This window comes from Anabrus simplex, chromosome 4 (genome assembly GCF_040414725.1).
Source record: "Anabrus simplex isolate iqAnaSimp1 chromosome 4, ASM4041472v1, whole genome shotgun sequence".
NCBI classification, from domain to species: Eukaryota; Metazoa; Arthropoda; class Insecta; order Orthoptera; family Tettigoniidae; genus Anabrus; species Anabrus simplex.
The window spans coordinates 323126013-323145492 of NC_090268.1; the positions used below are offsets into that span (position 1 = coordinate 323126013).

The following is a 19480-nucleotide window of genomic DNA, read 5'->3' on the forward strand; positions in this document are numbered from 1 at the left end:
ACATTTCTGAAAGTCCTGTTCTCTGTTGTCGAATCATTCATGAGTTAGCTTCGACTACTGTTACGAAAAATATTTCATCACCTTCAAAACACTTTTTAACACGATAATATTAAAATGACAGCTATTGCTGTCTGTTTAAAGGAAAATTCTTTCTCAACCGTTTATAGCATTGAAAACATTGTCGCAACCATGTCGAAGGCGAATGTATTTGAAGCGGTCTGTAGTGAGCAGCGAGCGAGGGCCTCAGCAGACAGCGCGGTGGAGCTCTCAGACCTGAATTCCTCCCAGTGCCCCCGCGTCACTCCCGCCGAAAGCCGAACGCTCCGTTCAGTTCTCAAGTCACCAAAACTTCGCTGTGGCCAGTGTCTCTTCCAGAAGAAAAGGCAACTTCAGAAGAAATTTACTTATCAAAGTTGGCGTTTTTCCTCTTTTCCTCTTGATTTGTGTGATTGCACGCTTGTCATCGTCGGAGACAATTGATCGTCACGTGTCCCGTGTCAGGCAGGGAGGTCAGAGGGCACTAGAGCAGTAGGCAGATGCGGCTACTGTAGAACAAACCGCGCACGTGTGCTAACAGCAGCTTGGCAGCCCAGCCGACAGGCAGATCTCGGCTCGCGCATGCTTACTGGCTACCCGCAAACATCTCTTCCCAGCTGTGTGCTGTGGCCCGCGCTCAAACCGCCATCAGGTGAGAAGGAGGTCGTCTCGTAGTCCCGTAACATCGCGCTACCTACCGATGGGGTGGTGGGGGGCACTTGGTGTCTTCCTTGCCGTCAGAAGCTAGGGGCGGGGCTGCAGAATGGACATGCGGCCTGTGTTGGTGGCGCTATGTCTCCTGCTCGTGTCACCGATTACTGGACACTGGTGGTAAGTAGTACTCTTATGAGTGTCTCTTTAACTTTCACCCCCTCTCTCTAGGTCTTGCCGCTACCCTCACAACACCCCCACCTAGCCACTCTAAAAGCTTTTTAATTCGTATCTCGATGAGGGAGAAGGAGTTATTTATTAAGAACAAAGCTCGTAAAAAAAGAGGCAGTAAAATGCAACATGGTATATAATGAGGGTCTGTGAATAACGTAATTTTCCCGTGGTGCGTTTTTTGTGTGTGCGGTCTGGTGGGTTGGCGGTCTAGTAGGCCCCACGTGCTACCGTGCCTTCTTTCGGCCTGCACTTGTCTGTGTGTCGCACCTTTATTACGTAATACTTCTCCCTTCTCCTCCACAACATCTTCCTTTTTTTCGCACATTACTCACTTCTGTAGATTCGACGCATTGTTTTTCCATTAGTATGAGAAGTTTCGCGAAACACTCCGGTCTAAGGTGGCATGTGGGCTTACTGACACGATGTGAATCTTATTCATTTACTAGCCTACTTTATAATATTTTATAATTAGGCTACATTTTCTCCTTCTGGAGCATTTAAAACTAGTTACTAAGTAACTTTCACTGTTACTTTGACATTTTAAGAAAAAAATAGACACTTATTTTAGGTTATGTTAACGTATTGAATTGTTTCCTTCGGAATGGATAAAGCTCAGTGAAATAATTACATTTGAACTTGAACGTCATAACTCGAATTCAAATATTTTGAATTTCACCTTTATAATTCAACAACCTTATTTTCTTCAGTCAATGGTCAAATTTTCTGCTAGCTTGCGTATTTAGAAACTTTGGTAATAACATTTACAGAAAAATAAATGAATCTTATTCGTTTCTTCTTCTTCATGTATTTCAACAATAATTAATTGTTTTTGTTCAATATTCTCCAAACATTTTGACTGGTGAAACGTTTAACATGTGACATGTTAGTGACAATTTTTATCTTCCCTTTCATTCATGATATCTTACATACATGTCATGGCCTTTTCAGAAACAATTTGAAGTTACAAAAAGTGCCAAACATATGCCGAAGTTTCACGAAATATTAAATTAAAAAATATCTTTCTGAAATGTCAAGTATTGCTCAAAAGATCTAGAACGATCTGTTCCAGGTGTAATGAATATGGCCGGCATAACTTAACTTTCTCAAAGGTAATTTTCAATTCAATGCCATTCATAAATCTCTTCATATGATTCCATTGGAGCATAACGTAATTTATTAGTGGGGCTCCTTTCATTACTGGTACTAAACTGCTGTGTATGCTAGGCCACTGAATTCCTCGCAACATATTTTAACAGTTTGTTATTCATGTCGTAACTTCTCTTGAATCAAAACTGATTTAATTATTTATTTCTCCTCGTATATTCAGAATGTCATTGTTGAAGATCGTAAAAGTATTCCGTGAATAGTAACATTGTACTTTTATTACACGTTTATTGAGGCTTGCGTGCTTGGAACGTACTTGTTCTTAACACTTATCTTGAGGCCCAAATGTCGATATTTATTGATGTTTTGCGTGGTTAATTCTCTCGCCTGCTTATTGATTGTGTCAAACATAGCCAGGTCTAAGCCTTCGTGACAATTTTCCTAATTATAGAGCCATTACTTTTCTGTACAAACCTGATGATTTCCTCCAACCCACTTTGATTACATTGTTATCTGAACATTAATGTTGTATATACAACGATGTTTTTCTCTATATTGCTCTAAGTCACGTCGTTATGCTGATGGATATTATTTATTTATTAGCTGTGCTTTATATAGGACAACTACGAAATGACAACCTGCCACGCACTCATTTAGAAGTAAATATTAGTGTGGAATGGACATTGTGTAATTTTGAGGGGAGGAATATTGATGATACCTTATTTTATACAACTGTTTTTGGTGAATAAAACACTTGAAGCGGAATTCCCCGGTGCGTGAGTCGGTCTTTGAGATCGTCTACCGACTGCGAGGTCCCGTTACACAGTGCCGGGTGGAAAACGTGGCGGAGCCGGTGGATCTTGTCTCAACATTTCCGAAGAATTGTAATGATGTTAACGTTTATAACCATTTTGTTCATTTTCAATGCTGTCTAAGTGCATCGGAAAGACATCTGTTCTGTTTTAACCTGGAAATTAGGATGATTTAGATGTGCTGATGGTGGAAATTGAATGCATTATTTTACTTCTTTTATGATATATAAGAATTATAAAAGCGTCTCATCATGATTAATTAGAGTAGTTGTCCGAAAATTAATTAATATTGCTAAATTTACAAAATTCAAATGCTAGTTAATTAAATGTATTTTTCTTATTGTCCTTACGGATTAATCAGTAGGTTGAACGTTTTTGGTTTCCCTAGAATTAAGGCAGCTAACCTAAGCGTATTTTCTATCTCTGTACGAATGGATTGATGACTATCTGTTAGACCAACTGTAAATTAATTATTAATTTAAATAATTACATAACTCACTTCTGAAAAAATATGGTGCGTTATATATTAAGGAAACAAATTTCGGCTTGGAACACTACATCCAGTTCTCGTTACATGAAAAGGTTAGGAAACTAACGTTGCATATTTAAAAAGAATGCAATAAATTTTCCAGTTCAGCACCCTCCTGATCATAGTTTACAAAAGTATGCTGACAAACCATTAGTAAACTTCAGTGTACTGCATGCTTGTGATTCATAAATATATGTTCATCTGCCCCTATTCGCATATAACCTATGATACATATCTTAAAAGTGTTTGGAAATCGAAACTTGCAGGATCGAATCCGGGTTACGGTAGTTATTCTCAATGGTCGGTTTATATAGAAGTATTCCTTACTCATTGTACGGATGACCATCGCACTTTTCTGAATGTGACTTGAAGGCCATTCCCTAACCTAGATAAAATAATGCAAGCTATTAAACGGTGCTCTCTATCGCAGAATATAAATAGCAGTGAATTGTCTGGCTAATAAAAGAAGATCCTAGAATTGCAGCTCATATAATTTTATATGAAAGTATATTCGTTACTTTCGTAACAACCTTAATATGTCATTGACAGCTGTATATAATAATTTGATACACAGAAGTTGATCGTTAAAATTTCTTGAGTGAATCATTCTCATGTTCCTGAATAAATAAAATGTATGGTAGATATCCTTCTTCAATTATTTATATCGTAATTAGTTGTCGATATCATCATCATCATCATCATCATCATCATCAACAACATCATTCCTTATTTTTTTTCATTTTCCTAACATGGGGATGAAAATAAGCGACATGATCTCTTGAGTTTGGTGGCAGTTTCATTGCCGGTCACCAGCATACCAAACTGTGACCGATACACCATGTACCAGACCTCTCCACTCTTGAATATCTAACAGCTGCAGGAATTGAATCTGGGTCTCACAGGACGGTAGCTAGCAACATTAAGATTTTTCTTACGAAATAGATATTGATGACGATTGTTATTATTATTATTCACAGAAATAAAGAATGAAATTTGAAATGGAAAAAGGTTCCGTAAAATAATAATAATAATAATAATAATAATAATAATAATAATAATAATAATAATAATAATAATAATAATCATAATAATAATATCTACTACTTGTATAACGTAGCACGAACACATCGAAGGTTTTTGGTAACAGGAGGATGGGAAAAGGTTAGGATTGGGAGGTACAACCTGGTGTGAAAATGCGAACCCACGGAAAACCATATTGAGGCCTACCGACGGTGGGATTCGGACCCAATATCTCCCGAAGCTAGTTCACAGCTTCGCGACACTAACCGCACGGCCAACTCGTTCGGTATTTATTATTATTATTATTATTATTATTATTATTATTATTGATAATGATATCAGCCCCAGTGTTTCATAAAATAGTATCTTTATTCATACATTGTATTATTGTTTTAAAATTAAAACTTGGTTTCTAACAAAATTATATTTCAAGCCTATTTAAAAAAAGAAGGATTTAAGTCTAAATATCCAAGTGCGAAAAAAAGATATATATTTAACTTAAAATCAGTTTATATCAGGCTATTCCAAACGTCCCAACAATTTCTGGATGATTCCAATTCCTTTATGAATCATCCGGCGAGGATAGGAATTGTGCCAGCTGCCGAAGCCTGTCGCACTCCTTTGCGGCAATGATTAATGAATGACAGATGAAATTAAATGATATTGGCGAGTGTTGCTGGAATGAATTATGACAGGGAAAACCGGAGTACCCGGAGAAAAACCTGTCCCGCCTCCGCTTTGTCCAGCACAAATCTCACATGGAGTGACCGGGATTTGAACCACGGGACCCAGCGGTGAGAGGCCAGCGCGCTGCTGCCTGAGCCACGGAGGCTAATAATAATATACTACTACTACTACTAATAATAGTAATAATAATAATAATAATAATAATAATAATAATAATAATAATAATAATAATAATAATAATAGCAGCAGCTGAGCAAATTTGTAACACTTTGTGAACCATGTAACTGTAGCGTTGCATTCGGGAAAGGGCAGATTCGATCCTTACCTTTGGTAGCCCTGGGCCAGTTTTCTGTATTTTTCCATTTTCATCCCCTGTCAACCGTATTGCACTAACTTCTTCTCTGGCCGGTCAAACAAATGGCCCATGGTTCTTGTCCGGTTTGGACCATCTCATTATTTTAGGTACAGTATATGGGCAATAGGTTGCCGACGTTTCGAATAAAGTAGTGAACTAATTAATCCCCCCAGGCAGCGTAATAGTAGTTCAACAGACTGTCGTAGATATAACGCTAAATTGATACAAGACTGAACTATCTAAATAACTCAGGCGGTAGAGTGCTGGTGTTCTGAGTCCAAGCTAGCGCGTTCGATCCCAACTTTGTCTGGTGGTATTTGAAGGTATCGGTAGATTTATCGACACTCAAAAGAACTCATACGGGCAAATTTGCAGCATCGTGGCGTCTCCGAAAACCATAAAATAAGTAATATAATGTCCGACTCGTTGGCTGAACGGTCAGCGTACTGGCCTTCGGTTCAGAGGGTCACGGGTTCGATTCCTGGCCGGGTCGGGGATTGTAACCATAATTGGTTGATTCCAATGGCACGGAGGCTGGGTGTACGTGTTGTCTTCATCATCATTTCATCCTCATCACGACGCGCAGGTCGCCTACGGGAGTCAAATAGAAAGACCTGCACCTGGCGAGCCGAACCCATCCTGGGATATCCCGGCACTAAAAGCCACACGACATTTCATTTTTCATTTCAGTAATATAATGACAGTAATACAAGTCATTTTCATTATTTTAAATATGGTTCATCAGTGTGCTTGTAAGCACGTAGAAAGCAGGGCTAAAGCCGATAATTTTAGGATAGTTTCATTATATTGAGTTGCGGGTCTGCCTACCTGATGTGATAAAATCTCGCCAAGTTCACCGCTAGGACTTGGTTTTGGTTCCCATCAGGAAGCCGAGAGTTAATAAAACGAAACTTATGATTAAATCAGTGGCCTTGGGATTCGCTTAGCCTACAATGACAAGGAGTACCAGAAGGACTGCTGTAGGTCAATGTGTCGGGGTATACAGCTATGTCCTGCGTCCCATTAGAGTTGAAGCTGTGGTTGCGAAAGCCTCTTCATGGAACTTCGATGTCCTGTAATGGAGATGTCTTTGGATTTTCCAACCATGTTTAGGCCACCGACTTCAAACCCCGATGCAGACGCTCGATTCACTCTAATGCAATACTTCTTTCCCCTCTGTGTTTAGTGTAATTAAGAATTAATAATTGATCCATTAAAACAGTTCTGCTGCAAATCCACTCAGGTGTAAACAAATTTAAATTAACCTTGCCATTATCTGCTTCAGTTACTTCAAAATATATAATATTATTTAGTAATTAAATATTATTTATGTGTATGGATATAACTCGTCATAGATATAATTCACCTTTTGTAGCACATATCTGTAAGTGCTTCACTATAGACAATGACATCCTTCCTTACAATTTTTACCCGAACATTCATATGCCATAAAAGTCCGGCTCCTTGGCTGAATGATCAGCGGTCTTCGGTTCAGAAGTCCGTGGATTTGATTCCCTGTGGGATGGGGATTTTTATTGTGTGTGGTTAATTTCTCTGGCTTGAGGACTGGGTGTTTGTGTTCGTCTTACTACACATTATCATCCACACATAATACAACACACTATCAACATTCACAGAAACACGCAATAGTGAATACATCCCTCCACATAAGGTTGACGTAAGGAAGAGCTTCCGGCCGTAAAACAGGGCCAAATCTATATAGAGTATAGTACCGACCCCAAGAAATTTGGAAAAGGGTCTTGAAGAAGGAGACTGGTATTTCATAAATGTTTATAAAGAAAATGTACAATTTTAAAAGTGTTGTTCATTTTTCATATATTCAGGTAGTCAGTTTTCATAAAATATACATTTTTTGAAGCCGTGGAAGAAAACTCGATCTGAATGGCAATTTATAAAGAATGGTCCTTGGATTCCAAGCCGAATACTTCTGGTTTCACAAAGAAGGGTAGTGCCATTTCATCAGAACACCCACTGATAGAAAGCTAAATATTCTCAGTGTTCCTAAATACACTTGCGTGGTTGGGGATCGACACAGACTGATCGATTGTTATCGTAGTCAGAGAAATCTCATGTTTTCGTTTCTTTCAAACACAAGTTTCAAAGCCCTTCACACGTGGTAAGAATCTCAGTTGGTGGCTTTCCTGACTAAACACTATCGCGGCGGCAAGAAATCCAGGAGGATTTGGGTTTTAATACTGAGAGTGTCCATCTTTTCTTCATAATCTCGTATGGCCTGAGGAAATATTTATCTTAGTTTATAGATTTTTAAGTTAAATTATTGTTCCTCATTATTTTGATGTTAATATCATCTCTTAATATGTTCTGTCTAAATAATAATAATAATAATAATAATAATAATAATAATAATAATAATAATAATAATAATAATAATAATAATAATATCTGTTCTGTTTTAACGTCCACGGACTCAGGCAGATCGTATGAAGACGAAGGTATAGGAGAGGGCAAGGAGTGTGAGGGAAGTGACCGTGGCCGTAATTAAAGGGCAGCCCAGGCATTTGCTTGGAGCGAGAATGGGATATTTCGAAAAATTATCTAAAGGGGTTGCCTATGGTGTGGCTCGGACCCATCCTTTCCCGAATTCAAACTCACAGCAACGTGACATGAACCGTGTAGCCAATTCACTCAGTAGAAGTAATAACAACAACGACAATGCGAGGGTTGGGACATAAGTCACAGCATCCTTTTTTTCCTCACATTTTCAGGATGCTACCATACGCCGGTCAAACGTCCTGAAATGCCTGACACTCATAGTACATAGATATAGCACGAGAGAGTGGTGTATTGGATAGAGGCGGCAAATTATCGATAGTAATCGCCATCGATATTTTCCGATATTATAAGCTCTACTGTCGATAGTAATCGATAGTTTCCAAAACGTGGAACGAATCATATCACTATGCCTGAAAATAGAACATTTATTGAACACAACCCACAAAAAATCAGAAAGCACAACTATTTCATGCTATGTCATGTCTGAAATTCAAATCGGAATCGCTCATAAATCTCTTCAGCGGCACGTCCGAGACATTCTCGGGCTGCACGCGCTTGCCCATAACGTGATCGCCCGACAAATTCTGGCTCAGTTGCAGTGTTCATTTTGCGATCGCCCGACATTTTCTCCGGTACGCCTATTGTAATATCTTTGGAAAAATGTTTTACAGCATTCTCAACAGATGTCAGGAGAGTTTACAGTTGCTATCATGAAATTAGTCTTTGACCTATAATGTGCTTTATCTTTTCTCGCCTACATACAATCTCTGACAACTCATAAATCTTATTTTTTGTCCCGTATCGGCATCAACTCAGCTAAGGTTAGGTTGAGTGGAGAATCCTACCTTCCAAAATGCTAAATAGTCTTTCTGCCGGCATTGAAGTCGTAGGTACGCAGAGATACTTAAATGCACACCTATGAATTGGAACAAACTCCTCACCAGTTAACTGCAAACAGCTGTACGATTCCTGTTAGCGCGAAAAATAAGCCAATGAGGGGGAAAAAACTATCGTTGACTATCGATAATAGGCAACGGACTATTGAGGTATGACGGTAGTGGTCGCTATCGATAACTATCGATAGCACTATCGATAGTTTTCCGCCTCTAGGACTGCAGTTGTGAGTCAGGCTCCGTGCAGAATGGTTGTGACAGATTAATTTTGGGCCAGAGCGTAGGCTATAAAACAGAACTCAAACGCAGGATCACCACGAAGACAAAACCCTTCCCCATCAAGGTGATGGTCATTGTGGCTTACGACTTCAGAGGTGTGACTGTGTGTCACTGCGTTACGCGTGGCACAATGGTTACAGAAACGTACTACAGAACCTCCCTGCAGAGACAGCTCGCCAAGCCATTACGGACTGACGCCCGGGTCTTCCCAGCAATGTCATCCTTCTCCATGACAACGCTAGACAACATGCACCAGAGGCTGTATGGAGGCAACTTCAGCGCTGGAGGTGGGAAATACTAGAACACCCGCCTCAGAGCGATTTTGACCTCACCCTCAAAGTAAAAGAACTATTGCGTGGGTTGCCAACGCTGTGAAACATTAAACTGCAAAATTCACACATGATTAGGAGACTGGTATTCGACGTAAGCCGCATCGTTGGCACCGTGTAGGGAACTACTTTGAGGGTTCAGTTGATGGTTATCCGTGACTGGGAGAGAGAGAGGCCTCATTTCATGCATACATGAATACCAGTAATTCATTAATCATGCATTCATTCACTCATTCATTCATCATTCGTGCATTGTAATGCCTTCATCCGCATGGAATATTCTCACCCTATCTGCTGGAGTTCCGTAGATGCAGGCGGAGAGCATTCAGCTTGTTCATCGTTCAGTCACTTATTTATTCATTCATTAATTCATTAATTCATTCACCACGTCTATTGTAAGCTAAGGATAACATTGTTCAAACTAATGACACATAAATACTTACAATACCGAGAATTAATAAGGGTAAGAGACATGTTGTCCTAGACTATACAGGGTGAAGCGAAATTCGCACACACGGGTGTCGCAGCGCAACTCCTCACATGTATGTTGAGTATACAGCCCGAAGGCTGGTTGGATCCTCAACAGTTTCACCATTCCAGCAATAAAAAAAATGTATCTCAGAAAAGTTCGTCCTGCGAGTGTATCCGGCAGAAAAAGGACGTTGAAGAGTGGCAATCTGGCAACAGTGTAACCACATGTAGAGTAACTACCTCTGCCAGCGCGTGTTAGTCGTTTTGTACAGGTAGTGCAGTGGGTAGAGTTTTGAAAACAACGAAATTGCATATTTGTAGCTTGTTGTAATGATCATTAATTGATCACTTTAGCTCATGTTCCACAATAGGACTATAAAGTTGTAACACTCCGACTGACGATGTTCTAATCCCGCCACTTCTCGCGGTTTCTGAAGTAGACAATATGTAGAACATTGTTTGTAAGTTATGGGTTTCCTGTATTAAATATACAGTTTCATTATACTTTATGAATCGCATAACAACAAAGCGTTCGGAGGAGCAGAAGGTAAAGTCTACCGCTATTCGTAATCTCGGAAGGACAGGGAGGTTAACCCTTTAGGTCCGGCTACCTTTGTCCCCAGAAATTAACATCACACTAAATTTTGGCGTAGGCTGCGTAACACTCAGTCCCATGCGCCTCTCCAGAAATGAACATTCTTCGACTTCCTGACAGGGAATCGAACCCACCTCCTACCGATTGAAACGAGCAAGCCTCGGATAGATAATCACTACATACAAAAACAGAAGTTATTAATAATTTTCGAAGTTATCATGTAATTAAGTCTGATAATCATAGGAATACTCTTGTCTAATAGCAGCTGCAAATGAATGATTTTATTGATCAAGTATGACAGCTGTTCACAATATATTTTTTTATATTTGTATTATGTCACACCGACAAAGACAAATCTTATGACAACTATGTGAGAGGAAAAAGCTAGGACTGGGAAGGAAGTGACCGTTGCCTTAATTAATGTACATCCCCAGAATTTGCCTTGTGTGGAAACGGGAAGCCTTCGAAACCACCTTAGGGCTGGCCATTGTGAGATTCGAATCCAAGCTGACAGCTACGTGACCCAAACAGTGCCACCAACTCGTTCGGTATTTGTTCGAAAAAATAATTTGAGGACGTGTTTGGGGATTATAGTACAAATGTCGACACTTTCTGGCACAAAAATTGAGCGCCCACTTGTACAGGAGAATACCTGTCTTATGGCCTTTAGTTATACAATATGCAACATTTTTTTACGCTTCAGTATGATATTTCTAATTCACAATCTGCCAATACATTTATATAGATTAATGTTTCATACACCCAACCCTTCCCTGATAAAAGTTCTATAAAAGTACCGAATACTAGATAGCCAAGTAATATGTGTGTTACTGTGCTCTATCCTTTCGATCGTGCTTGTATTCGTGGACTCGGTGATTTCCAGCCGACACTTTTTGACGTGACTACATCTCACACTGTAACGTGCATGGGAAGTTAGAATTACGAAGATTCTGGCAAACTATATACGCAATACGTTCGATTTTCCACTTGGAGATTCAAAGCTTCTGCTAAACGCCACGGAAGCAAATTGAATGCTATGACGCAACCTCTTCCTGTGGTAGCCTCGTGCTTTGAGAGCTCGGTTGCACGCACTCAGTACACTTCGGAGTTCCGCAAGAGGTGAACGTGTTGACCGATTTAAAATATTCTGGTCTCGGTTTATTCGCAAGTAGACAGGTTAACAAATATAAGTGGTATTATAGCGAAAACCTCGGGGTTTTATTCGACCACGAGCTTACTTTCAATTCGCATATACTGAAAGCGGTAGCTGAGTCATACAAGGACCTAGTATTCATTATAAGGAATATAAAACTCTTCAAAACAAACAAACTCGCATTCATCTCTTGAATACCATACTAAGACCAAAAATAGTAGGTATATACCAGCATCGTTCGGAGCCGTAGGTGTCAATCATATCTCTGTTAGATTGAAACATTGCAATAGAGAATTTTTAAAATACTTACAATATTAGAAAACTAGCTACTATCCACGTATGGAACCCTATAGTGATATCCTTTTACATTTCGGAGTGGTGAGTTTAGAATTTCACAGACGGAAGGGTGCAGTAAAATGTTTAAAACTGTGTTATTAAAACTTCTTAATTACTGTCTCTCTCTCTTAAATTTACATGTACCTCGCTTCAATTCCAGAAATATAACATTTTTAAATGGAAAAACCAGGGCATGTGCCCTTGATTACCGGCCGGTGAACAGGCTCTGTAGTATCTTTAACAGTGCCATTCAGAAAATAACGGAATTGACTTAAGTCTGCCAATGTGCGAGTTTCTAACTGAATTTCATCACGCAATTGTATGAAGTCATAAAACTAGGGGTATCTAACTACTGTATGTATTGAAAGGTGAAGTTCTGTAATATTATGCCTGTAGGTAAATGGCTACATTTCTTTTGTCACTTTACTTTGTCGTGTGTTTTTCCCCACATTAATACAAGGTTCTTTATTTTTAGAAAAGTACTTTGATATTCTATATTAAGATTATAGGAGATCAGGTTAGATAAAATTAGAATATAGTTTAGATATGAGTACCGCCACTTTAATTATATTGTATATAACCTAGTTATCACTGTAATTGGTGCACTAAGTCCTGCAGTGTGCAATAAATAAATAAATAAATAAATAAATAAATAAATAAATAAATAAATAAATAAATAAATAAATAAATAAATAAATAAATAAATAAATAAATAAATATACATAAATTAGTTAATGAATAAAATACAGTTTATGAATTAGTGACTGGAAATTTGCACCAAAATTTAAAACGTACGCGTGATTTGCCCGTCTAAATAAAAATTCTGATCCGCCTTATGTGGGGCACCATTAGAAAACTCTCTCGAAGTTGGAGACAGTGCCGCAACGATTGCCCTACGTCTCCCTGGGTCAATTTCTCGCTGGGTCGAGAAAATGAACATTTCTTCATTTCTGCATAATGACTTATGAATGTAAATTTCGACCCATGATCACCGAATAAAGAATCTTACGCCCAACGTAGCGGTACCGTTTCGGTAGACTTAGGACTATTAGGGTAGAAGTCGAAACTTTCTAAATTTATTGAAACATAGTTATGCTAGTACTGTATAGCCACTGAGTCCACACAGCTTTCGCTCCCGTAAAGGAAAGTTGGTCTGAAAGCAGACCGATGTAAAGATAGTTTCGTCCGGGAACTGACTTCTTTCTTACAGAACACTGTTGATCGCAACTGCGAGCTCACTGCATTAGCTTTACAACAGCTTGATTAAACCTCACTATTTTACCATCCTGGGAGAACACATAACCTCAGTACTTAAAATTATCTACCGGTTCCAGCTTTATATCACCAATCTGACATTCAATTCTGTTGAATTTCTTACCTACTGGCATCGATTTAGATTCGAAAGGCTAATTTTCATACCATACTCATTGCAACTGTCTTCAAGTTCCAAGACATTAGACTGCAGGCTTTCGGCACAATCTGTCATTAAGACCAAGTCATTAGCATAGGATATACTGCTTACTACATTTCAACCTAACCGAATCCCTCCCTGACACTTTATACCTTACAGCAGAGGATCCATGTAAACTATGAACAGAGGAGGTGAAAGATTATAGCCTTGTCTAACCCATGTAAGTACCCTGAACCAAGCACTCATTCCACCATCAATTCTCACTGTTACCCAAATGTCAACATAAATGCCTTTGATTGATTTTAATAATCTACCCTTAATTCCACGGTTCCCCAGTATGGTGAACATCTTTTCCATCCGTACCCTGTCATATGCTTTCTCCAGATCTACGAAACATAAACACAACTTTCTATTCCTCTCGTAACATTTTTGAATTACCTGGTGCGTACTGAAAATCTGATCTTGACAGCCCCTCTGTGGTCTGAAACCACACTGGTTTTCATCCAACTTCCTCTCAATCATTGATTGCATACTTCCTTCCAATATGCCAGTGAATACTTTGCTTGGTATACTAATGAATGAGATACCTCGGTAATTGTTGCAATTATTCCTGTTCCCTTGCTTATAGATAGGCGCAGTTACTGCTTTTATCAAATCTTAAGGTACCTTACCAACACTCCATGCTAATCCCTGCCTTCACAATATACTTCACAATTTCAGGTATAATTTCACGTATTTATGCTGCTTTATAACAATGGAGCTTATCTACCGTCCTTTCCACTTCCTCAAGCGTAATTTCACCAACATCATTTTTCTCCTTCCCATGAGCTTGATTGTTCGGGACACCACCGGGAAGATTTCCTTTTACGCTGAGAAGATTTTCAATATATTCCCTCCTCCTGTCCACTGATTTCCTGGGAACCACTATGCGTTCACCTGAATTACCCAAAACACTGTTCATTCCCTTTTCCCCTCCCTTTCTAAGATTCATTATTACTGTCGAGAAAAATTTCCCTGCTGCTTGACCTAGCCTTTCCAGGTTATTACCAAAATCTTCCCACGACTTCTTTTTGGATTCAACAACTACAGTATTAGCTTCACACTGTTTCTTTCATTTACGTACAATTCCCTGTCTGCATCCGCCCTTGTTTCGAGAACATTTCTGATAAGCCTTCTTTTTACGTTTACAAGCTGATCTTACTTCATCATTCCACCAAGATGTTCGCTTTTACCCATCTTTACATACAGTTGTTCCTAGGCATTCCCTTACTGTTTCTACTACAGCATCCCTGTATTCCACCCATTCCCTTTCTATATCCTGAAGCTGCTTATTGTCCACGCTTCAAAACTTCTCACGAATCATATCCATGTACTTCTGTCTAATTTCCTCGTCCTGGAGATTTTCAACCCTTATTCGTTTGCAGAAATATTTCACTTTCTCTATCCTAGGCCTAAGGATACTTAGTTCACTACAGATCAGATAGTGGTCTGTACAATCGAAAAATCCTCGGAAAACCCGTACATACCTAACAGACTTCCTGAATTCGAAGTCGGTTAAGATATAGTCTGTTATGGATTTCGTACTCCTATATTCCCATGTGTAGCGGTGAATAGCATGATGCTTGAAGAATGTATTCGTATCTGCTAAACCCATACTAGTACAGAAGTCCGGAAAACGCTTCCTATTCCCATTAGCTTCCATATTTGCCCCACATTTACCAATCACCCTTCGTATCCTTCAGTTCTATTTCCAACTCTCGCATTGAAATCGCCCATTAGCACTATCCTATTTTTGCTGTTGACCCTGACTACTATGTCATTCGATGCTTCATAAAACTTGTCAACTTCATCCTCATCTGCACCCTCACATGGTGAATTATTTGGGCTACAGACCTTGTTAACGTTAGTTGCCCCATTTGAAAGGGAATGAAAACTACGGTTTTGAAGATTGGTTCTTATCCTTGTATTAACTGTCCTTTTTCACACCTTGTGTTTAGTGGATAGTATCTTTCCTACACTATGTATGCACATTGACGGTGTCTAGGGTTCATGGAACAACAAGATCTGAAAAATAGAGGAGAAAGGAAAAGAAAAACGCGGTTAAGTACTGAATTATCGATGTAGATTTCCAGTTGTTAACTTCCCGAGATAACCTGATAGAATGGTACAGTTTACACCCATCCATTATGAAACGTCTCTTCATTTAGTTCCGTGTAACTGGATAGCGATAAATTAAATCTCTCTTCACTTTCCTAATGAACCGTATTCACGTACCTGGCAGTGTATTAAGCACTTCAACTTAAAATGACTAGTAGTAAACTGCCTGTTACAAGTAAAATATCGACGGCCTAGTTTTAATACCACGTATCTGACAATGCTGTTCGTATCAATTATTATCCTTAGGACAGGTCACGCCTCCGATTCATATATGGATATGCACTCCATCAGAACTATATTCGTTGTATTCATTTTCCTATGCGCTGGTGTGAAGGAAAATGAACCTTACTGTACCGTACAGTCTGTCTGTTAGGTCACCAGCCCAGAGGCTGCTTGGATCCTCAAATAGCACTACCAAAGGTTATGCGGTTATAAGGAAGCCCCAAAAACCAATGGCAGCACCAAAATGAGGCATACTAGGCAAGATGAGGAGTGAGGTAGTTTGCCATTGCTTTCCTCACTGGGTCAGAAAGTACTATTGCAGCACGACTGACCCTATGAGCAGCACCTTTTATAACACTCAGATGCACTAGTCATGCACTACCCATAACCCAGCAACTTCCATATTGTCAAAGCCATGGATGTTGACTGAGACTTCGGTGGAAGCTACACTTTACTCTGGCCTGTGCCAAGAGATGGATGCAAAAGTACTGTATCCATCAAGAAATGACAGCAGGCAGACCGTACAGTAGGAATGTATATTTGCATGACATATTCACCCGCTCCTAGAGTATGATGTATTTAAGGTTCATTATTCTTTAAACACGCGCATAGGAGGGACGATATGAGACCATTAATAACATTCCAAGGAAACACGTAGTCTTTCCAGGCATTACCCAAGCCAACTGTAGCATTCCACATTCCATATTAATATTGAGTCGAACCGTTATGAGGCTAGGGTTCAATATTAAGCAGTATTGCTAGCCACGTTGTTAACCCTCAAGCACACGCGCCAGATCTTAGGACGCAGACACACGCGGGGGGTGCTTTCCACCCCACATATCATTATATTGTAAAATATGAATTACTGTATTAATTGGAGATTTTAAGATAGTTATTGTAAGAATGTCTCTTTCTGCGGGGATCCAGCCATATAGGTACAAAAGCGGGAAGAGCACAGGAAAGTTATTTGTACATTTCAGTAGGAAATAAAATGACCTGAGGTGGATTCCACCCCATACGCGTGTGTTTGAAGGTTAAACACATATTTGACAACGCTTAGACTAAAACATAAGCACAAGGTTATTTCAGAAATCCAGCAATAAAATTCAATCACAATAATTTGTAAGTAGCCTCCGCGGTTCAGACGGCAGCGGGTCGGCCTCTCATCGCTGGATACCGTGGTTCAAATCCCGGTCATTCCATGTGAGATTTGTGCTGGACAAAGTAGAGGCGGGACAGGTTTTTCTCCGGCTACTCCGGTTTTCCCTGTAATATTTCATTCCAGGAACACTCTCCATTATCATTTCATAGCATTTATCAGTCATTAATAAATCACTTTGGGAGTGGCGACCCCATTGTAATAATAGCCTGTATATATGGTTCATTCATTACATCCCTGACCCGGTCAAAGACTGGGAAACAGGTTGTAGGTTTTTCAACAAGCTATAAAATAGCTTGCTTGAAAGCGACTGCATATCATAACGTAACATATCGAGACTAAATTATGATACAATATCATAAGACAGCACTTTCATGCAGTTGAAATAGAACGCTGAAGAAATCCATCTAAAAGATGCCAGAGGCATTATCGAACCTAAATAAGTGCAAACATTATTAAGACTCAGATAAAACAAATCAGAAATAGAGGTTAGTCTCGGTTTTCACCCAGCGCTTTTCTATTCGTTGGATGAGAACTTTGAATCGAATGATAAATCCGAAAAAAACCGAATTTTTTGAAATATGTTTTTTCGTTTCATCATACAGTAATCGCCTGCAGGGGTGTGTAGGCTACTGAAACAATGTGCAACGAAAACACGCCTCACAGGCCTTCTGCTCTGTGACTATAAACCACACAGCAATTGTTCTCATGACATTAGGTAGCTACTGTCCTTGACTCGAGGCCTAACTCGTTTGGAACACGCCCATTCACTCCACTGCCCCACAGGCGTAGGTTGACACGGCGCTTGAGATTCGCCGACTGTGCGCGAGCTCAGTACCGTTTGACTTGTTGCTAGCTGACGTGTCGTTTGTTTGATTTTTTAGGGTATTATTTCTAAACCAAATAGAATATACTTCACTGTGGCAATACTTTGTTAACTCCACGTGAAATTTGAATCTTGAGACTAAAAGTGATCGACGAAGCCTGTGTCTTCAGACATATAGTATACATATCGCTAAAATGTCAAGCAGACCTCATCTAGCCAAACATGATGAAGAAATAATTATCGAGATATCTATATCCGTTCAAGAGCTATGCACCTAACAAAGTGATCATAGCAAGTCCGACGCTGACATAACATCACGCACGCCACCATCTTGTGACACGCCTCACTTGTCCAGTGCGACCGTGACGATGCAGCGATACAGGGCGAACATTGTGTCTCATTCAGTTGACTTCGTGACTTACTTTTACTTATGAATAAATTTGTTTTATTTGATATTTGAGTTGTATTCAAAACTTGCGATCGTGCCATATAGTCAGCATGGGCGTTTTGTTTTTTAATATTGCGTTGTAAACACAACATTTTGTAGGTCTGCTATATTCACTAGTCTACAATTTTAGTTAAAATAGATCAGGCATTAAAAGCCTGAAGTCCTTCCCCAAAAACCGTACTAGCTTACAGCATATCGTTGTGGAATTGAAGAAAACTACATTCGCTCCGAGGTATTTAAAATGATACCATTTTATGGTAATATCACCAACATACGACCGGCTGATTTGGCCGTGCGGTTAAGGGCGCGAAGCTGTGAGCTTGCATCCGAGAGATAGTGGTTTCGAACCCCGCTGTCGGCAGCCCTGAAGATGGTTTTCTGTCCTTTCCCATTTTTACACCAGACAAATGCTGGGGCTGTACGGCAATTAAGGCCACGGCCGCTTCCTTACCAGTGTAAACAGTTTCCTATCCCGTCGTCACCAAAAGACTTATCTCTTTCGCTGCGACGTAAAGCAGATTCTAAAAAAGAATGCAAAAACCCTGATCCTTGTTCGTATTCCAAATTTGATGGACAGCAGAACAGAAACATGTAATCTCCTTCTCCTGGTGCAGTGCCATCACTGGAAATTAGCGACCACCATGGATTAACTTCTATCAGAGTTGCCGTATTATGGACATTCAACGGCTATCGGAGGTACCACGCCCAGGATAATCTTCACTGCCCCTCGTTTCCCTTTCATCTTGCCTTCTATGATAAGTTGTATCAGGCAGTATTTTTCGTTTCGGAAAATGTGACTAAAATATGCTTCCTTCCTGCGTTTTGTGAGCTTGAAGTATTTATATTATTTCGCCGCACGACAGAGTACCTCCTCGTTGTGACGTGGTCTACCCATTTAACATTCTGCGATGGATCCACACTTCAAAAGTATGCAGTTGATTCATTGACGATCCCATTAGTTTCCATTCTTACACACCGAAAAGCAGCCTCGGTAACACATTACACTTCACTGACAATAAATAAATAAATAAATAAATAAATAAATAAATAAATAAATAAATAAATAAATAAATAAATAAATAAATAAATAAATATCCACATGCTGTTTCCAGTCATTTGACCGGGTCAGAATTAGAATGAATGAAGCCCCCATCTAGTGGCGAGGATAGGAACTGTGCCAAATGCCGAAGCCTGTCGTACTCCTCTGGGACAACGATTGATGATGGAATGAAAGATGA

General features: G+C 39.5%; 1 protein-coding gene across 1 annotated transcript in view; it reads left to right on the forward strand.

Moving 5' to 3' along the window:
• Positions 1 to 695: 695 nt before the first annotated feature.
• The window catches only part of LOC136871945 (protein Wnt-6), a 407098-nt gene continuing 388313 nt past the window's right edge, over positions 696 to 19480 (forward strand). Inside the window, exon 1 of the mRNA XM_067145691.2 lies at positions 696 to 867. Within this exon, the coding sequence (XP_067001792.1) occupies positions 800 to 867 (68 nt within the window). The 5' untranslated portion in view covers positions 696 to 799. The remainder of the gene's footprint in view (positions 868 to 19480) is intronic.